Source organism: Lolium rigidum, chromosome 1 (assembly GCF_022539505.1).
Source record: "Lolium rigidum isolate FL_2022 chromosome 1, APGP_CSIRO_Lrig_0.1, whole genome shotgun sequence".
Lineage (NCBI taxonomy): Eukaryota > Viridiplantae > Streptophyta > Magnoliopsida > Poales > Poaceae > Lolium > Lolium rigidum.
The window spans coordinates 307288201-307310685 of NC_061508.1; the positions used below are offsets into that span (position 1 = coordinate 307288201).

General features: G+C 50.0%; 2 protein-coding genes across 2 annotated transcripts; both read left to right on the forward strand.

The window, feature by feature from the left end:
• Window positions 1-2244: 2244 nt before the first annotated feature.
• Window positions 2245-4527, forward strand: LOC124661096 (disease resistance protein PIK6-NP-like). The gene has a single exon (XM_047198956.1). The coding sequence runs from the start codon at window positions 2245-2247 to the stop codon at window positions 4525-4527; it is 2283 nt and encodes a 760-aa protein (XP_047054912.1).
• Window positions 4528-10356: 5829 nt separating this feature from the next.
• Window positions 10357-12135, forward strand: LOC124684084 (mitogen-activated protein kinase 4-like). Its single transcript, XM_047218484.1, has 2 exons — window positions 10357-10779; window positions 11422-12135. The coding sequence occupies exons 1-2, from the start codon at window positions 10357-10359 to the stop codon at window positions 12112-12114; spliced, it is 1116 nt and encodes a 371-aa protein (XP_047074440.1). The 3' UTR covers window positions 12115-12135.
• The last annotated feature ends 10350 nt before the right edge of the window (window positions 12136-22485 follow it).

The window sequence follows — 22485 nt, forward strand, 5'->3', positions numbered from 1 at the left end:
GGTGGATGTCGTGCAGTGAGTCCGGACAAGGACCCTGGTGGTCCTTATATATCCCAAAAAATGGTAGGGGGCCCAAATAGGACCCTAATTGCACACGGTTTAAGAAAGGAAATCTGTTTTCGCTATGTACCTTCGCATACGGCCATATTGCCACACAATTACTTTATACGTGCACCTCCACATGCTTCATGCATAATTTATTTAAACTGAGCTGTTTCCTCTACGTTTTGCACCTACATAAATTTAAATCGCACAAAGTTCGTCTCTGAAGAAGAGTTCATAATATATTTGGGCTTAGATCGGAGGGTTAATAATTAACGAAACATGGTTTCATTTCTTTTACAAATTCCATCAATAATATTTGGGCATCGGTGAGAAGAGCACCAATCAAATATGGTTGCCCGTCCTATTACAAAAAGACCGTGGTTAACTTCACATTACATCCATATATAGGGACTAATAAAGCTAGTAATATCTATGTCATGTACTAAACGTCCTCCTCGTCACCAGAGGAGACGTAGACGACGACGGTGTTTGATGCATCTCTATCGTCGACTCCTACACCCTCTCTGGAGCCTGATGCTTCGGCATCCTCGGCGCACTGGTTGCTAGTGCCTGTTCGAAGGCGGCCTAACGCCTTACTAGCATGGTCATCCATAGCACACCAAGCTTGTCGGCGGGAAATTTCAGAACCTTTGTACCTTTATTTTTAGCGTGCAGCCATGCACGCAGCCGGTCCTCACGCAGAGCCTCGAAGAAGTCCTCCACCACACGATGCACAACTTCTTCCTCACGCTGTGCCGACTCGATGTACTGCTCTAGCACCATATGCTCCTCCAAATCATCCTCCGTCGTGCTCTTGAGTGTGCTCCTCCTCTGAGTCAGACCCCGTGAGGTCGATTTTGCTTCCCCCAACACTTCTGTGCTGTGAGGAATGCTCCTCCTCCGCATCTGTGCATCCAAGGTTGGTGCAACCTACAGTGGATTCATTGGTAGGCATGGTGCAGAGATGGGTAGGCCGCCGAAGGGAAGAGTGAGCGACACATTTCATAGACGAGGAAGTAAACAACGCAGAAATTTTGATTTCGCATTTCGAATGAAATCGGTGAACCTGCGAGACCAAAATATTTGCAAACGATTTTGCAGACAAAAACCGTTTGCACAGTACAGCTGACACCGTTTGCGTTACCTTCCTCCGCATACGATTCTCTTTGAACTAACCGTTTGTGATATTTCATTGTGCACGTATTCGGCAGCCGCAACATTGCCGCCCATCTCCGTGGGCTCTTCCATGTCCTCCGAATTCATTTCGCCTTCTTCATTGTCTTGGTTGTTAGTCAGTTGGACGGACTACTCCTCCTCGGCCACTGGAGGCGTCTGCTCCACCACGCGAGGCGCCTCCTCCACCACCTGAGTGGCTTGCTCCGTCACTGGAGGGGCCTTCTCCGCCACCAGAGGGGCTGGCTCTAAACGACGATGCTGCTCATGCAGATACTACGCGACGCACGAGAGGCGAGTGTTTTTCTTGGTGCGAACCATGACGAAGTGGACTGCGTGTGTACCGTAATGGTGACATGCATGAGGAAGGCGTAGAGACCAGACGTTGACTGAAAGTTAGACACACAACTTTTACATATTGTACCGTTTGAGTGCCGCAGAGCAGAAGAGACGGGCAAGATTAAAAACTCATCGCAAAATGTTCACACCTGATAACGGTAGTCATAGTCTTGTGCGATGAAGGCCCTATATACTGACCCTTATTTCTAAACAACATGTTTGTGAACTTTTCCTGATGGTCCGAGAATAACTTTCATGTGCTTTATGCCTTCGTATGGGACTGACTGGAGACCAAGCGCACAGTTCGTGTTTGATGGTGTCGGCGTTCGGCCGCATAGCACACGAAAAGGTCTTTACGTGTGCCACGAGAGTCCTTAATAACTTCGATCTGCACAAGTGTCTTTTCGAACTTCTTATTTTTCTTTACATATGGCTTTATGTTTTATATCTCTTCATTAGTATCTCAATTCCTTTTTATTTTCAGATCGTTATTTAAAATTTTAATAGACATATATTTAAAATCTAAACCGTCGGTTCACTTCATCATATAAATTTAATATTATAATAGATTGACATTAAAATATCAAATTAGTGCTGTCTCCAAAATAATTTTCTATAATGTTCAGAATTTAATTTATTTCTTGATTACAGATAGCTTGGGGGTCCAAGAAATTAGAAGACAATGAGATGGTACTCTCAAAGCTAATTTTGGCAAAGTGTGGCGGGCTTCCCAAAGTAATAGCTGCTATAAAAAAATATGTGTCCTATAGAGTTTGTGATATTGACAAGACTATGCGAAGGTTGCAGTATCTTGATACTGACTTTATGGTCAAGTTGGAGACTGACGAACAATTCCTTTGTTTAAGGGGTCTCTTTTCTTGGATGGAGTCATACTTCGATGCTTGCTCGGATTTTCTCAAGCCATGTATATTCTATCTTTCAGTCTTCCCTCTAGGCCACAACATTAGGTGGCAGCGTTTGCTGAGGCGGTGGATTGCAGAGGGTTACTCTAGATACAGATCTGGTAGTACCGCGGAGGAGAATGGGGAAACGCTCTTCTCTGAGCTTGTCAAGTTGAGCATAATCCAGCTGCAATCTCGAGTAAACAAGGTGTGCCAAGTAAATGGTTTCTTCCTTGAATACATCATCTCACGGAGAATGGAAGATAATCTTGTGTTTGCACTAGAAGATTGTTGCACCTTGAACTCGCAACTTGCAGGACAACACCTCACCGTAAGGAGCAATTGGGTTAGAGACAAGAATTTATTTGAGAACATTGACTTCTCACGCTTACGGTCTCTCACGGTGTTTGGAGAGTGGATGCCATTCATCATCTCTCCCAGTGTCGATATGAGACTGATTCGAGTGCTGGATCTGGAGGACACAACAGGTGTGACAGATAGTGACCTTGAGAAGATTGGGAAGGCCTTTTCTCGGCTTAAATTTCTATCCGTACGAGGATGTAAAGAGATAAGGCGTGTCCCAAAATCATTGGGTGGCTTGAGGCAGCTTCAGACTCTGGATGTTAGAGGCACCTCCGTGGTTACACTGCCATCTGTTATCATGAAGCTAGAGAAGCTGCAATACATTCGTGCCGGTACCATTGTACCATCACATGAATGGACATCAGCACAACACGGTAACATTGATGGCACATCAACACAACTAGAAGACATGACAACAGAGCTGCCAGCAGGCACAGATGAGCTACAAACGTCAACACTAAATGAAAGCCATGATGGCATGACCATAAGCCTGTCAGCAGCCGCATATGAGATCCAAGCATCAACACCGCTAGAACGCATGACGGCCGAGCTGCCAGCAGGCACAGATGAGCTACAAACATCAACACCATTTGAAAGCCGTGATGGCATGACCATAAGCCTGCTAGCAGCCGCAGATGAGATCCAAGCGTCCACACCGCTAGAAGGCATGACAGCAGACCTGGTAACAGACAGAGATCAACAAATGTCAACACCACTTGAAGGCCGTGATGGCATGACCATAAGCCTGCCAAACGCAGATGAGATCCAAGCATCTACACAGCTGGAAGGCCATGATGTCACGACCACAAGTATGCCAATAAGATCACATGAGGTCCTGACATCAACGTGCAGCCCGGCGAGTGCTTTTGTATCCTTATTGTCCAAGTTCCGTGGTGGGCGCCAAATTGATAGCAGTGTTGAGATTTCTGCAGGGATTGGAAAGCTAAAGGCCTTACATACCCTCGGTGTTGTAAATGTGAGTGGTGCAGGTGGGAAGGCCATCCTAAATGAGCTCAAGATGCTTACTCAGTTGCGCAAGCTCAGGTTGTCGGGCATAAACAGCGGGAACATGAAGGAGTTGTGTTCTGTCATATCAGGTCACCGCCATCTGGAGTCCTTGTCACTCCGAATTGACAAGGGTAAGGATGGCAGATTCCTTTGTTTGGATGACCTCTCCCAGCCACCCAAGACACTAAGGAGCCTCAAGCTGTACGGACATGTACATGGATTGCCCGTGTGGATGAAGCAGTTGGACAATCTCAGAAAGTTGGATCTTGAGATGACCATACTACCGCAAGATGACTTATCTGTCATTGATGAATTGACTTATAAAGATATCTTGCATCGTCTTTGTCTCAAGCCTGCAATTCAAGATGGACTCCCTTTTAACATTTGGCATGAGTCTCCAACTCATTATGGCTGTACCTTCAACTTATGGGTCCTCAAGCTTGATTGCAGCTCCAGTATACATATCATTTTTGATAGGTGGATAACATGTTCTGTTGAGCTTCTGATAGTTCACTGCTCTCGTGGGTCATGTGTGCGCATCTCTGGGCTTGATTATCTGCCTCGACTCAAGGAAGTGTGGCTAAAGGGTTGGTATGACGATGTAACCAAGCAAGACTTGCAGCGCCAAATCGATGGGCGGGACCCGGAATGTACGAAAGCCGTGTTGATACTGGAGAAACCGCCTTCCTCCTTATGAATGTGTAGTGATCGAGCACGAGAATACATTGTACTCGAAACATGGCCGGTAATACTCATGGCCCCTGTATTCCCGAATCAGCAGGCCACATAACACGGGAGATTTGCTTATTTGCCACGTATTACTTCGGGCTTTGCATATTTGCCACATATTAGTTTGCCTTTGCATATTTGCCACACATTAGATGGAATCCTTGCTGATTTGCCCTTTCTCCCGTTTGCAGATTTTCTAATTTAATTAACTCAACAATTAATTGTCAATAGACCTTCCTACCCCTGTGGCAAACTTGTAAAACTTTGGCTGAAGCCAGAACAAGGCAGCTGGAACGAACCGGCTCGGTCAATCCACTCAACCACAGTTTTTTCACTTCGTCCCATTCGTCTCACTCGTCGCGAGCATAGAGAGGCCGGAGAACCATGGAAGGCGCAGGGCCTTCACCCGGCGGCGACCATGGAAGGCGCGTCCCGCCGCCTTCCGGCGGCGACCGTGGACAGGACGGCCCAAAACGGACTGCCCAACGTGTCCGTTTGGATCACCGCGTTGGAGATGCCCTTAGCGAATTTATGTGATTTGGATGGTTCAGATTTTATGGATCTGTCCCCTTCTGGGACTTTTAGAGCATCTCCAAAGCGTCCCAAAAGAGATTTGGGGCGCCTCGGACAAAAAAAGTTCACAGCCGCGCGTCCAAAGTCTCTTTTTGTCCGGCGCGGCTCGATATGGTGTCCGGCGCCCCGAGCCAGTACCCGCTACACAGGAGGATGCTCCGGGCACGTCGAACACAACAAAAAGCGAGGCGAAGAGACGCGGGCCCGACGCGTCAGTGGCTCGGAAGCCTAAAACCCCGTCGCCTACATTTGATCAAGCGACGTTAATGGCGTCTCAGATTTTCTAGGCGACGCAGGGACGTGTCTCGTCGTGCATGGCCGCGTGGCCGTCCGCGCCGACGTTTATTGCGTCCAACGACCCGCTGCCGCTTCGCCTACCGCCGTTGTACATTAAGAGCGCCCCTGCGGTTCTTGTTCATCCTAATCTCTCGCCGCTTCCAAATCTTCTCCTCACCGCTCCAACCGCTACGCAATGTTGTCGTCCTCCCGCAAGATTGCCGCGGCGAACGGCTTCGGCCGCGACAGCCTCACCGTGCCGGAGGCGTGGGCGCTGTAGCGCGCGGGATATCCCGTCCCGCCGGACATGCGCCTGCCAAGCAGCGGCGGGTGGAGGATGGCCGTCAACGGCATAGGCGTCTCACCGCCGCCGCCGCCTGGCATGGAGCGTTGGAGGGACTCCATCAGGGCCCGCCGGTCTGCACTCACTGCCGACGAGCGGGATCCGACGTGGGCGGCCACCGGCAACAACGCCTGGTGGGTCGCCTACTTCCAGGCGCGCAGTACGACATGGAGATGAACAACACCACCGGCCTCGTCGGCCGGCCGAACAGCTGGAACAAGGACGGGTGCGTCCTGTTCTGGGGCGTTCCGGAGCGCACCCTGGAGAACGTCATTGACGGCATCCACAATGGCGCTCCAAGGTTAGAGGCGCCGTCCTCACCGCCACCGTCTCCCGCAGCGCGCTGGCAGCCGAGGAGGACGTACTCGTCCTCCTCCAACTCTTCCTCGTCAAGGCCGGCTCGATCGACGCCATCCTCGTCGCACCGCTCCGCGCCCTACACCGTCCCCAAGCGCGAGGTGAAGGAGGAGCCGGAGTTCGCGGCGACGCTCGTCAATCCAAGGCGCGGTGGCAGCAGCAAAGGCGCGCGGCGCCGCCCTCCTCATCCCGAAGCCGGAGGTAAAGGAGGAGTAGGACGATGAGGCAACGGCGAAGGCGGCACTGCTGGCGGAATACGAGCGGCAGCAGCGGCTCATCGCGAGCAGTGACAACCCCGAGGACCGCCCAGGGCTACGAGCGGCGTGCTTGGCGTCGCTCAACGATAAGGACGCCTAGAGGGGCGACCTCGACACGGCGATCGCCATGTCCATCCGCGACTCCGGGAAGCCGCTCGTGGACCTCACCGACGACGGTGAGGTTGGACTAAGCGGCCTGGTGAAGGACGAGCCCGTCGACGAGCCCGACGAGCGCGTCAAGCAGGAGGTCGTCACCGACGACATGTACAACTTCCATCAGTACTACGGCTGGCCGCCGCAAGTACTTCAAGATTAGGGTTTAGTTTAAATTTAATCGAATTTCGTTCGAATCTATGTAATCAAGTTTGGATGAATTCGCTCAAGTTTTAAATTTCTAAAATTTTGTTTGGAGGACGCGGCTGGGGAGCGACGTCCCCCAAACGCGGCACGAACAAAACACGTCCCCTAAAATGCTCGATCCGCCGTCGTTTGGGGACGGTTTGGCGACTCGACTGGAGGTGCTCTTATATTAGTGGAGATGGAGATTAGTAGAGATATTAGTGGAGATTAAACGCTTCTATCAGAATGTGCAGACTTTCAGTGGAACTTTCAACTTAGAGCATCTCCAACAGGCGCGCTAAAACTAAGAATCTGCGCGCGGTAAACAGCTAGCGTGCGCTGTGCTGATTTTCCCCCGCCGGACGCGCTAATATGCAGCGCGTGCGCGGGCTGAAAAAATGGTCCTCCGCTGGGCGCGGCAAAATACAGCGCGTGCGGGCGCGGAAAACAGCTTTCTAGACTATTTTGCATTCACAAAGATCAAATAATCACACATAATTCATGAAACAAATGACACAAAGTGCAACATACATCACATAGTTCAACAACGACACATAAAATGACGTAGTTCAACAATGACACACGACATATGGTTCAAATGGACAAAGTGGAACACATAATGCATATCACAAATGCATATCACACTTCCGCATTTTCCAAGTCAACACCTTCTTCTTGTTCCTCGTCATCTTGGGTTGAAGGAGGAATAGTAGCATTCATGGAAGACACGAAGCCTCCCGGTGGTGCTCCCATACTCCCATACACACCACTCACCGAGCCTCCCATAGTCCCTCCAAACACTCCATAGTCCCTCCAAACACTCCTCCATAGCTTGGTCCTCCCATGCCAGTCATGCCTCCGTAGCCTCCCATGCCGGCCATGCCTCCCATGCCGGCCATGGGCATGCTTCCCATGCCGGCCATGCCTCCCATGGTGGGCATGGCCATGCTTCCCATGTCGGACATGCCTCCCATGCCGGTCATGCCTCCCATGCCTCCTCCAAACATGCCTCCTCCAAACATGCCGGTAGTGGAAGTTTTCATGTTGGCTACCAACAATCTCTTTTTGGCCAACACTTCATCGCGAAGAAGGTTGATGTATTCCTTTTGCCTCTCATCCATATGGGAAGTATCCATCAAGAAAAGCTTTCTCTCCTCCTCCGCTAGGCGTGCATGCTCCTCGGTGGCTTGCCTCTTCTCCTCCAAATCCAACTTCCTCTCCTTGTTGGCGGCAATCCTCTCCTCCAAAGCGTCTCTCCTAGCTTCAATAGCATCCATAGCCTCTTTCTCCAAGTTTCGTTGCATCTTTCTATCTTCATTTTCTTGCAACCTTGCATTTGTAATCCTTTCCATAGCCATGGCAATGTCATCATCTCCGGCCTTCTTTCCCTTCATTTCTTTGGCGGTCTTCCTACCATGCACATTCCTCCGCCCATTGTTGACGGAGTGAGGAGTGGAGCTTCTCTTCTTCCCTTCATCACTTGAATCATCATCATCGATGATTGTTGCATCACCGGTAGCATTGGTCGCCATAGTTGCCGCATCCAACTTGTCGCGCGTCTTCCACTTCTCTTCATTCCCTAGCACTTCATAGCAATGATGCAAGGTGAATGGCTTGCCAAGAATCTTGTTGCCTTTCTTGTTCTTCTTTCCCACATCCCTAAACAATCCTTGAGACATGGAGTTCTACACATATGCGGAAAAGAAAATAGATGAGCTATATGAAGTAGAACCGTATTCTTCTCATATGAAGGACGGAGGCGCCGGCTGGTTCGTCGTCGTCGGAGGAGGAGGAGGCGCCTGGTTCGTCGTCGGAGGAGGATGCTGCGGTCGGCGGGTGACGGGCGCCTTCGCTTTCTTCGGCGGCGCGACGGAGGCGGGACCGATGTGCGGCCGTTTGGTCGACGGTGCCTTCCCCCTCCTCGGCGTGGGCCGCGCGTTGCCGGCGCCCTGCGCGGCCATCTGCGCGGCGGCGCGCTGTGTGCGACGGCCGCCGCGCGGCGGGACGAAGAGCGCGCGCGCAGCGAGCCGGCTGCATTGCCGCCGTCGGCGCCGCCGCTAGGGTTTGGCGGCGCGCGGCGAGCGGTGGCGGCGGCGGAGGGCGGGACGAGCAGGGAGGGGTCGGTGGGTTGCCGGAGGGTCGTCCATCGTCGGGATTTCGCCGGCGGCGCGCGGAGACGACGGATTGGGCGCTCGGGCGGCGACGCGGAAGAGGAAGTTTCAGCGCGGGGGTTTTTTCGCGCTTGGACGAGCGATGCTGCGCGCTGTAGCCGACGCGTCAGATATGCCTCTCCGGTTTGTGCAAAACGCCGCGCGTGCTAAAAATTTTACAGCGCCGCGCCGCCTCATTCCCTCCGCACGCGCTATATCGAACGTTTTTTTTTTTGCCGCGCGGCCTATATAGCGCGTCTGTTGGAGATGTTACAGAGCTTCTCCCAGAAGACACTCGAATTAACATCTGACGCAGACCAGAAGAAATCGAGCAATACAGATTTCTTCGTGGAGGTCGTTAGGATATCGCGCGTGGCAGTTGGAGAGCTGTAAAGGTACCTTCGTCGTACTCCGTTGACGATCCGCTCGTGAGCTGCGTACGGCAGGCAATACCGTACCATCGCGTGCGCCGGAGACGGAAAATATCACACCGGCGAGCTAAAAGGCGACGGAACCACTCCCCAGATCGGGGAAACACGAGAGCTGCGTTCTCTCCACCGCGCGCGCGCGCTCGTGGCCCTGGCCAGGCAACGCCACGCACCCATGGATTACGAGCGAGGCGTTGCCGTTCGCGGGCGGCCGGAAAGCCGGCGGGCGGCTTACCCGGAAGGGAAGGGGGGAGGAGGGGCGGCCATCTGTCGCTGTAGCCATGGCTGCCATGCGTGCTCGGCGTGCGTATATATAGCGGCGGATCGACGGAGAGCTTCTCACTGCTCCAATTCCCATTCGGCCATTCCTCCGGTGTTCCCCAGCCTCCGCCTCTGCCTGCCCCGCTCCCGGACTTTGCTCTGCCTCTTCAGATCTGCTGCTCCTGCTCCTGCTTCGTCTGCGCCCTGAGGTGAGTGATGAATCTCCAAGCGGCAGCTCTCTCCTGCTCCATTTTTTTTTCTCTTTTATTTCGTGACGAGGTACTCCGTACTAAATAGTAAATAGCTTAGGCGGTCGCCCGCTCGCCGCTGTCGAATTGGCCGGCCGCTGGTAGGATGCTATATGGGAGCGTCAATCTCTGAGTCAGACTTTGAAATTCTTTCTTATTTCGAAGTGCACCGAGTGTTGATTCGATGTCCAATTAAAGTTAAAACCTGAGTAATTGCACATTGGTATAAGGTAGTACCATTTGGTTGGGTTAGAGAGAGCTTGTACATCGAAACTACTCTAGGTACAACAGTACAATTGCACATTTTCACAAGCCCTGTACGATTTGGTTGGCTTGGAGATAACTGCTTCCCATTAACAGACTTAGAAATAGCAAATCTCTAGAACACATTGTTTTGGTGTTGCACTCCTAGAGGGCGAGAATAACATTGCTGGATGGAAAGCAGAGGCGCCTACCTGGGAACTTAAGAACGGCACTCATACTAGAGCCAAAACCAGTATTTGTTGGGCTTTGATTATTTTCTCTTGTATAATGTCACTCACATGTTTCATTTTCTAAACAGGAAATGGCGACGAAGGTGGATGCTCCGAACGGCATGAGAAACAATGGCAAGCACTACTACACGATGTGTCAGACCATGTTCGAGATCGACACCAAGTACGTGCCGATCATGCCCATCGGGAGAGGATCCTACGGTACCGTATGCTCGTCGATAAACCAGGAGACCAACGAGAAGGTCGCGATAAAAAAGATAAACAATGTCTTCAACAACCGGATGGATGCGCTCAGGACGCTCCGCGAGATGAAGCTCCTTCGGCACTTGCGTCACGAGAATGTTATTTCTTTGAAGGATATAATGATGCCCCTACGTAGGAGGAGCTTCAAGGATGTGTATCTGGTCTCCGAACTCATGGACACGGATCTGGATAAGGTAATCATGTCGTCACAGCCGCTTTCCAACGAGCACTGCCAATATTTCCTTTTTCAGGTAAGCGTGGGCTCTGTTTTTCATTCTTACCTTTGCTTACCGCCTAGCCACTTGCTCTGTTTGCCATTCTGCCATATTTTCATAAGGTAGTTTATTATTCACACCTCAATCTTTATTTGGGAGTCATGGTTATGGGTTGCTAGGCATAGCAGTGCCATGAGTTTATGTGATTTTTTTCCTTGCGATACGAATCAATGTAGGTCTGATAATTTTCACAACCTTCAAATTATGAGATAGAATGGTTTGTTTGTGCTCCTATGCCAACTTGCATTAGTACATGGTCAATTTAAAGTTGTTGACTTCCAACTAGTTAAGTTACCAAATATTGATCTGCTTATTCATGGAAGCACCGGTTAACTTCAGTATGTCTAGTATGTAGGAGCTTCTACGGCTGCTCTAAATACATGTCAGATTTGCATAAACATATACAACTTAAGCCTCTCCATAAATTACATTACTTGGGAAGCTATGCATAGATACCAAACTTGAGCATCTTGTAGAGGACCAATATTTACCTGCTCGACTTGCTAATTATTTTAGTATGTTATACTGCTGTGTATTTGGATTTTGTACTGATTGTTTCACACTTTCGACTCATTTGGCCAATCAATAATCTAAGATGCCGCCTTTTCTTGACTGCAGCTCCTCCGAGGGTTGAAATGTCTTCATTCAGCAGGGATACTCCATAGGGATCTGAAACCAGGGAACCTTCTGATTAATGGAAACTCTGATCTGAAGATCTGTGACTTTGGTCTTGCTCGCACAGATAATAGTGAAGGCCAATTGATGACTCAGTATGTTGTCACTCGTCCGTATAGAGCTCCCGAGCTGCTGCTCGGTTGCGACAACTATGGCACCGCCATAGATGTCTGGTCAGTTGGCTGTATATTTGCTGAGCTACTTGGCCGCAAGACTATCTTTCCAGGAGCTGATTGCCTAACTCAGCTCAAGCTTATAGTCAACGTTCTTGGCACCATGAATGATGGTGACCTTGAGTTCATTGACAACCAAAGGGGTCGCAACTACATCAAATCCCTTCCATACACCCCCGGGATTCCCCTCTATAACATGTACCCACAAGCGCACCCTCTTGCCATTGATCTGTTGCAGAAGATGCTTATCTTCGATCCTTCCAAAAGGATTAGTGTCATTGAGGCTTTGGAGCACCCCTACATGGCGGCGTTGTATGATCCAAGTGCAAACCCTCCTGGTCAGGTGCCCATCGATCTTGATATAGATGAGAACCTCGGCTTAGATATGATCCGAGAAATGTTGTGGCAGGAGATGCTCCAGTACCACCGGAGGCCGTCAAAATGGAAAATATTTAACAAGTAGATATGCTCAGGTACGCCTGGAGAGGCGACGGCTTGTTCCGATGTTGTGTGCTTGTGTCGTCCGTGTTACATCGGATTCCTGTTAGAAGTCGTTTGGAAGTCAGGCTTTTATTTCATTTGTATCATCTTGAAATGAATACATATATTTATTTTATTTACATTGTAATTCTAGAAATGGACACTTGTTTGGTTGCCACAGGAATTGCAAATGATAGTAGAATTCAATATTGAATTTGTAAATGTCTTCCATGGAGAAACGTGAATGACAGGTCTCAGCTTGGAATTGTGGAATTGAGTTTATCAATGGTGTCAGTTTGCTGGATTTTCTAAATAAAATGACGGCCCAATTCTGTGGCAACCAAACAACCTACCTATGGAATTTCAAAATGAATTCCAAAATTTCAGATTCAAATGGCAAATGATAGATACCAAACGACTTCTTAGAGCTCCTGCCCGTGCACGGCAGCAGGATATAGTATTGCAGTCGCACCAAGATCACTGCCGGAGACTGCCCAAATTGACCGGCAGCAGCAATGGACGTCCATCTTTGCAAGGAGACGTTGTACATGGATCACTGGTAGCAGCATCACTTTCAAAAACGAGGTAGCTCTCGCATTAGCTAGCTGGGATTGAGATGACAAACTGTTAGAAATAAAATAGCTTTGATACTAAGCTAACGAGGTAGTTATTATAGCTAGGTCTTAAGCTAAGTACGTAGGCAGTTAATTTTGTCCAAACATTACAATCTCTAAGGGATACCTTTGTAACCGTCATATAGACGTCTGTATGGTGGGTATATATACCCCCAATAATCATCAATGAAAAACTGAATCTCTTAATCATTAGTTTTTAAACACAAACATGAAATTATCAAATTAAGTGTAGAAGAAGCGGAAAGTAAACATCGAAAGATTTTAATTTTCTCATAGCAATAAATAGTTGTTTATTGGACGCTGTTGTGATTCATGTGTGTCTCAGTGTCTCACTGATCAGTGTTCTGCATGTATTGAACGAACCTGCTGGATTTGGATGTGTTTGCCGTAAAAAAATTAGACGGAAATAGCAAATGTCTGGGTACAGCCTAGAGCCCTAGGGTAGTTGCAGGCCTATATTATACTCTACTACTGGTATCTGACTGACATTGACAACGATGTACCCTATATTACTAGTAGATCTTTGGTGTTTTTTTTTTGTGCACCAAGAAGGGGTCTAGTAGACCCAGAAGAATATCATAAGTGGTGGTACAGAATTACAAGCAGGCTTTTTTATATCACTCGCCCTAAAGAACCAGATATTTGAAGATAAGGCCTGCCATATTACAGAAAACACCCTAGGACTAAAGATGAAAACGCAATCGAGTCCATGGGCGTCACCACCACGAGTCGCCGGCGTCCTCCAAGCGTTGCCGCCGAGAAACAGGGCGCAGATGACCGAACGCCCAAGTCCGGCGAAGATCTGTCGCTGTTGGAATCCTTGGAGCCACCGGGGACGCACCACTTGGCAGCAGCAACGCACCGAGCTCCAGCAGGAAGGAAGCTGCAGGGCCTCCAGATCGGAGGGTGATGATTCGAGGCCGCCATGCCGGCCATGGATAGCGAGAGGCAAGAAGACCTCTAGCTGTGAAGCTCCGTGAAGAAGTAGAACCACCGCCACCGCCACTCCGTCGATCTGCAAAGGACCGAGCCATCAAGGATTGCTCCGCCTTCTCCACCACCATGGTGGCCAGGAAGAGCAAGATCCAGGACGAATCTGTCCAGATAGAGAGAGAAAGCAGATAGGATTATTGCAGGGATTGTGGAAGCGCCGCCGCCCTCCGGCTCCGGCTCCGACCATCGGAGCGCCGCGTCGAGCAGCCAGATGGCCACAGGCCACCGGGAGCCTCTCCATCTCCACCGTGACCATATCCCCATGGGCATAAAGCCATTCTCCACATGGGTAAAGTAGCTAGATCTACACCTAATACTAAACCTATCTAATCCGGCGTCCATCCTTGACCATCTCCGGCTGGCTAATCCGGAGGAGGAGGCCTCGGAGCGGCCCAGCCAACGAAAAGCGACTCTCAACTACTATAGCTGGACGAGAGGGGGAGGAGGGAATCAGAACTGCATTATTTTACATCTTGGTTCAGATCTTTGGTGTAAGAATTATCGTTTTCGCCAAATTGATGACTACTTTATGCGTGTCCTTTTTAAAATCTTAAAATACTGACGTTTATCCATTCTAAGCTATGATGTCCGAAACTAACTTTTCAAATATAGGCTTTTTGCAGATCAACTCCCCTCGCAAAACACTACCTCCCTTGCCGCCCCCCTCCCAAGCGGCGGCGGAGGGCCCCGTCCCCAAGCCCCAGCAGCCGTCCCTCAGGCCGCCGCTGCTTCCGTCTCCGGTGATGGTGGCGGCGCCCCTCTCGTCAAAGGGCGATGGGGTGGAGAGGACTTCCGCGGCGGCACATCATGGGAGGCGGTGAGGCGAAGGCTGAGAATGTCGGGCGGCGCGGCTGCTTGACCGTTGCCTGATGCACTTCGCCGATCCGCATGGAGGAGTGGATGGAGCGTGGCGGCCGGCGGTTCGGCGGTGGCGGTGATCTACGCATGATTTGGGTCCTCTAGGTCCCAATCGTCGCAGGATCCAGGGCTTCGGCAAATCCATCGTCGGTGCTTTGCGCCGCCTCTTCTTCTCTGGTGATCCGGCAGGAGTGACTGGCAGCGTGGGGGCTGCTAGTCTAGCTTTGTTTTGGTGGCGGTCCTCGGGTTTCTCGCATGCGAAGATGAAGACCTACCGGAGGTCAGTCTGCTTTGATATGGCTGGAGTGATGAGTTTCGGAAAGCTCCGTCGGCGAATGGACCAGTGCATCTTTTGCCTGGAGTTTGTTGGATCGGTGGTATTCGGTCGCGCGCACCCATGCTTTTGTTCCTACCGTTTGGTTCCAGAGGGAGCGGCGCGAAGCTCTATTCCGTGTTCACATCAAATGACTTTTTGGTCCATGGTGAAGTCAGAAGAAGGAATATCATGAAGGCCGGATTGGTGGACTAGCTAATGGAGGTTCAAGTCCCCGCGATGTTGAGGGACTTGCTTGGCTTTCTGGGCTCCCCAAAAGTGGTATGAAAGTGGGGACGACAGCACAGGTGAAATTCAGAGTCCTACCTTTCAGGGTGAAAACCCAAGATCTGGCCTTAATTGGTTGTGCCTAGCAATGACCTTGTTGGAGGCAATATTTTAAGAGTGGGGACTATCTTCAGGGTGAAAACTTAAGACCATTGGTGCAGGTTTGGGGTGTGGCGCTCGCCTGGAGTTACTTGATGATCACATGGAGGGCGCTCATCCTGATAGCGATAAGGCGCACAACGACGTCGATCGCATGCACGTCGATCGCATGCACGTCGATCACGTGCTCTCCTCGTCTAGCCATGCACCTCAGGCCGACGACGGCCCGTCTACGCCCTCTGCATCGTCCGGACCACCTCCGCCCGACGGCCCATCTGCGCCATCGCCTGGTTCGGCTACGTCAACCACGTCGCCTCCTGAGAGCTCTTCGTCGCCCGCCCTGCTCCTCGCCCAGGCGTTACCACGCGCCTAATGTGTGGTGTCCGTCATCCCAAGACATGCACTGATGGAACCATTGCGTGGCATACTGCTCGTACGGATGATCTTGTTCACAATGAGCCTCGTGGTCATCAAGATGCCATGTCATGTGCTCACTGGCGTGCATCTATGGAAGCTGAATGCTCAGCACTACAGACCAACAATACTTGGCGGCTAGTTCCTCCTCGGCCTGGTGTCAACATCATTGACTGCAAGTGGGTGTTTAAGATTAAGCAGAAGTCAGATGGTACTATAGAGAGATATAAGGCCCAACTGGTTGCTAAAGGCTTGAAGCAGCGCTATGGCCTTGACTATGAAGATACCTTCAGTCCGGTTGTTAAACCGACTATTATTCGTCTTCTTCTATCCATGGCTCTTACTCAGGGGTGGCATCTTCGGCAGTTGGATATTCAGAATGCCTTTTTACATGGAGTTCTTGAAGAAGAGGTCTATATGCGTCAACCTCCTGGCTTTGAGGATCATTCACACCCTCAGTACATGTGTCGTCTTGACAGTGCTCTTTATGGACTTAAACAGGCTCCTCGCGCTTGCCATGCCCGTCTTAGCTCTTTTCTCCATGGTCTTGGATTTGCGGCGTCTACGGATGACACATCTCTCTTCATTCTTCGGAAATCGGCCCTTACCATCTATTTATTGGTCTATGTTGATGATATTATTGTAGTAAGCTCTTCATCTACCGCTATTGATCGTCTCCTCCATCAGCTTGGTACTTCGTTTGCACTCAAAGATCTTGGAGAATTACACTACTTCCTTGGTATTGAAGTGCAGCGCTCCCCTGGTCGTCTCCATCTGAGTCAGCATAAGTATGCATTGGAGCTTTTGTGACGGGATGGTCTTCTTAAGTCCACTCCGGTATCTACACCTATGTGTTCTACTGATAAGCTTAGCTCTACAGATGGCACACTACTTTCAGTTGAGGAGTCTACACGCTATCACAGCATTGTTGGCGGTTTACAGTACCTTACTATGACGAGACTTGACTTATCATTTGCTGAACAAGGTGTGTCAATATCTATCTGCACCGCGATGTTCTCATTGGGCAGCATTTAAACGTATTTTGCACTATGTTCAGGGCACCTTGTCTTATGGTATGTTATTGAGACATCCTACCTCGTCTCCTGATCTCCTGTCTGCTTTTTCTGATGCGGACTGATGATCGACGATCAACCGGGGGATATGCCGTCTTTTATGGTGGTAACCTGGTTTCTTGGAGTGCTCGTAAACAGGCCACTGTATCTTGTTCCAGTACAGAGTCTGAGTATAAAGCACTTGCTAATGCTACTGGAGAGTTGATTTGGGTACATGCTCTACTGGCTGAACTTGGGGTGTCTCAAAGAAGTTCGCCAGTCTTATGGTGTGACAATGTTGGAGCAACTTTTCTCTCGTCCAATCATGTGTTTCATGCTCGTACTAAGCACATAGAGGTGGATTTTCATTCTGTTCGAGAAAGGGTTGCCTAGAAGTTTCTACAGATTCGGTTTATCTCCTCCAAGAATCAGCTAGCTGATATATTCACTAAACCTCTCCCTTTGCCATTGTTTCGGTTTTGTAGACACAATCTCAACCTTGCTACTCCTGGCTAAAATTGAGGGAGGGTGATAAAGTGTATATTTTACACGTATCGGCATGGTATCGTATATAAACCAACCATATACAACTCTGTAATCTACCCCTATATATATATATGTGTGATATGCTGGCCCTTGTACGGTGCTAAGGAAATACCCCTACATCGATTACCCTACGTTTTCAAACCTAGCCACCACATGGGAAGTCATACCCTCCTCCTCCCTCCCCTCACCTGGCACGCATCACCTCTCTTTCTTATGCCACTTGTTTACATAAGAACAAAAGAATCAAAACGATTTTCAATTTATATTAAGTACTATGAATTTGATGGGAATGTCATCAATATAAGATAAAATGGATAAAGTATCACCTAATTTGTTTCCGATGAAAGAGTAGTAAGTAACCCTTCAAGCATTATAATTAGATATTACGCGGGGCAGTAGGAAAGGCTAACCCCGGTGTACCTTTTGGCCACAATAGTTCCAAAAAGTTGTGCATCCTACTCACTCATGAGTTGTGTAAGCATAACCAATCGCTTGCCACGAATTAGTTACTGAACAAGTATAGCAAGTGACACAAATGATATCATTGAAGTCACCTAGAACAACTCTCTTCTTCTTAATTATGGGAAAATGTAAAGCTTTTTGCCTAATTTATTTGTCGATAAAAGAGTAGACTAAGATTTGTTAGTAATTTCCATGGATAGCGTTCCTCCACTAGCACATTAAGTGTGGCGGTAGGAAAGGGTGAACCTACGGCGTACCATACCATTTTGCCCACTAGAGATCCAAAAGGTTGGCAAGCTAGTCACTCTTGAGTTGTGTAAGCGTAACCACTAACTAACCAGTCACCGTGTTGGTTACTAAACAAGTACTTCCTCCGTCTCGATTTACTAGTCTTTTTCGTATCCCTAGGTCGCCAATTTAATCTATATAATTGAAATTATATAATGCAAAAAATTATATCATTAGAAAATAAAACATTTAAACTTTCTAATGATATAATTTTTATAATATAACTAATGCTAACTTGATCAAATTTGCGATATAAGGATACGCGCACGCCTATAAACTATGAGAGAGGGAGTACAACAAGTGACACGGATGATACACTGAAGCCACCTAGAACAACTCTCTTCTCCTTACTTAATGGAAAATGTGATTTTTCCCGTTGTTTAAAGGAGATACTCCAACACATAGGGGGAGTTTGGTAGGCTGCATAAGATTTATGGCTCACTAAGCCAGTGAGATGGGACTCCCATCTCGTTCCGGATGAGCTCCGTTTCACAAATCGTACATCATTTAATAGGCTGGGTTGCATCGGGTGGCACCCAAGTGACACTTTGATTGGTTGGTCGCATGATTTCGTAGCCTCACCTACATGGCAACATGGTGACCTTACCTCACATATCACAAGACCACCATGGCACTGCCATTCACAAGCTTCGGCACGTCGGCGATGGCACCGCCGGTCAAAAGCATCACCATGTCGCCGATCACGAAGATGAAGACCACCATGACACCGCCGGTGACGTTAGTCACAAGCATGGGCACGTCGCTGACCACGAAGACGAACACCACCATGACACCGTTGGTCACGCCGGTCACAAGCATCACCATGTCGCCGACCACGAAGACAAACACCACCAGGACACCGCCGGTCACGCGGTCACAAGTATGGGCACCTCACCGACCACGAAGACGAACACCACCATAACACCGTCGGTGACGCCGGTCACAAGCATCACGATGTCGGCGACCATGAAGACGAACACTACCAGGACACCGTCGGTCACGGCAGTCACAAGCATGGGCACATCGACGACCACGAAGACGAACACCACCATGACATCGTCGGTCACAGCACGTCGCCGACCACGAAGACGAACACCACCATGACTCCACCACCATGGATTATCACCTTTCACTTCTCACCTATCATCACCACGTCGCCGTCCATGAAGATGGCGAGTCAGAAGTTGATCAAAAGTAGTCCAAACCTTACTCACACATATGTACAGATTACAGTATACATGTGAGTCATTTATGTATCAGTGTATGTACACCGAAACAAAAACCTGTCAACATGAAAATCATGCGTAATGGTGAGGTGAACCTACTCCTCAAAGAAAATTTTAAACGGTTGAACGTGTGTAACGAATTTGGCAAAATTCACTTAAAACTTCATACACAAAATTGATGATTTACGACCGATGAAACTCGAAACCGATTGTGGAAATTGATTTTTATCATCGACACACATCTTTTTCGTGCACAACTTATTTCAATTCGGACTATATTTGTGTTGATTTGGGAGAGAGTGTATGGAATAGTATAAGGGAGAGTGAGGGTAAGCAACAACTCATGCAACCGTTGCATTAGTGGAGCCAAAGTAGCGCGAGAACAGGCCTGGAGAAACTAGTGATTCAAGCGTTCCTCTAGATGCAGGCAAAACACTGCTTTGAGAACCGTATGATGCAACAACGTGAATAAACCAACAACCAAACGGGCCGAAAATTACTGACCCGATGCGAGCCACAGAGCATGCAGGCCACCAAACGCGCCCATAAGCAGTATACAATAGCATCAAAGTGCGTTCTGGAGAAAAAAGATCGACATATCATTTTTAACAGTTCAACTCTTATGATTTTATTTACTCTCTAAAGATATTGAGGATTGGCGGGAACGGTTTAGCCCGTAAAATCTAAAAGTTTACTCTAGGGATAGATGTCTTAATTTGCTTCCTGCATACGAGAGCATATCTAGTGCTACCACCTCTTTGCATGCTACCGTGCTACCGTATAAAAAAACATATTTTATACGTGTTAAAAAATTATACGAAAAAATGTGAGTACTCATGAAGCATGTCCCTACAACATCTCAAAATTTCATATCCAAAATCGACATGGACACTGAGAAACAAAAAAGAGAAAATCAGCATGAATAGTGCTACCTAGTGTCACAAAAAGACAAATCAGAAAATGTACATTTCGGCTTGGAAGGTTCATTTTTTTAGCGGCGAGCCCAAGGAAATTAAGGTGAAATGGCTAATTCAACAGAACAAGAAGAAATACGTTCAAACTTAGGATAAATTTAGAGATATTATATAGACGAGTTCCGTACATATAGACCGAATTCGTAATATATTTGAATTCGGCTAGAGCGAATATGAACTAAACGTAAAAACACGTCATTCTACATGCTGAAATGGCGGTAGAACGCCGTGTAGTCGGTGTCGTCGTTGGAGTCGCCGGCGTCCTCGGGTGGCGGCGCCTGCTGGCTGTTGTTCTGGCCGGGGGCTCCCCAACGGCTGGAACCCGGCCCAGGGTCGCCGTGGCGTGGCGGTGACGGCGTCAGCCGGTACCACTCATCCTTGATGGATCCTCCAACTTGATGAGCGGCGCTCCACGGGCGGGTGCGACGCAGGCGGCGTGGAGCCGCGCAGCCGCCAGGTCTAGAAGACGCCGCTGCTGCTCTGCCTTCTCCCTCTCCTAGTACTTCCAGGACCAGGCGAGCGCCGCGTCCATGGGGAGGGCGTTGTCGGCGGGGACGAGGTCGTCGATCGACCTCGCGATGGTCTCGCGGATGGCGGCGGCCTCGGCCTGCGCGGCCTCCTCGGCAGCGAGGTCGGAAGCCGCTGCGGCCGATGCGTCCTCCTTCTTCGTCTTCCTCTTTCGGCCGTGTGACGGAGAGGAGGCGCCCCCCTCGCGGATGGCTGATGCACCCTCTGGTTGGCGGTGGGGAGGGCGGCTCCTTCTTGACGGCGCACAGGGAGGTCGTCAGCGTCACAGGAGGCACCGTTCCGCACGAACGGGATGCCGACCTTGACGCCGATCCCGACGACGGGGAAGACGCAATTCGCCGCGTCATCCAAGAGCTCCCGTGTCGGCGCGACACGAAAGGCACCGCCGTCGGCGGCGGCATCCCCAGCACGGGGAAGTTGTCGCCCTCGATGTGCGCGAGCACGTTCTTGAGGGTGCGTCCCGGCGCGCTCCACCAGCGGCGGCGGCCGGCGACATTGTTGCGTGCGGGAGGTGGGGGAGGGCCGCCATAGGCTGCCAGCTCGCAGTCGTACCAGTCGCGAAAGAACTGCGTCCAGGCCTTGTAGTTCTCTAGGAAGAAGCGCGGCTCGGCGCGCTGCTCGTCGCTCATGGTGGCGAGCACCGCCTCGATCTCCGGCACGAGGGCGTCACCTTGCGGCGGCGGAATCGGGACACCTCCCGCGCTCAGACGCCAGCCTCTAGGCGCGCGGAAGTCCGACGGCGCCGGGTAGCCCGCCATGTAGAAGAGCCGGCCCTCCCACTGCTGCAGGGAAGCCAGCCAAAGCCGTTGTTCGCTGCGCCGTCGTCGGGGAAACGGTTCGCCTTTGGAGGAGAGGAGCCGAGGTTTTTTTCGGCGACAGAAGAGTGGAGAGAGAAGGGGGACGGTGGTGGTGAATGCTGCCAGACGCGTGATAAATAGAGGGGAGCAACGCGTGAATTCGAGGAGATGGCATTAACTCGCCGCGGCGACGACTGATCGGCGGCAGGCTTTTACAGCGCGCGGAAGACGATGCGATGAGGACGACGACCGACCTCTCTCGTCGACAAGTCGGGTCCACTAGGCGCGCGGGAACCTTCCTCGACGTTTCCCACGCTTTTGTTTCCTCCGGACTTCCCGAGCGCGCCCGGGGGGCCGGGTTGACATGGACTCGCCGGATGGATGAAAGCCGAACGAAAGCGAGAATCCGAGGACGCGATTGAACCATTTTTCATCGTCCGGATGAAAAAAAGCCTACGAGCTGCCTCGTCAGGAAGATGGCTGGAGGTGCGCTATGCATCTCTTCGTCGTGGACGTAGGTGATGACTTAGGGCATGCCTAATGCATAGCCCCAGGGGTGCTGCCTCACAACTTTATCTTGGTTCGGGTGGTCCAAATTAGGTTCGGATGAGGAGGCAGCCTCTTCATCAGGAGGCAGCTTCTTCAGCCATAAAGTGAAAATGTGAGAGAAAGAGAAAACCCAAATCGAGCTTTTGAGAGAAAGACATATTAATGGGACCATAGCACTGGCATGCATATGTCGAAAGTTTTATCCAGATTCAGTTGGACAGTGCGCTTCTATCGTCACGCCCTTATCTATCCTACTTCTACGTCATACCTTTCCTGTGAATGAAGGTTCTCTCCAAAAAGTTGGGCAGCCACCAGCCAGTGACTCACATCAT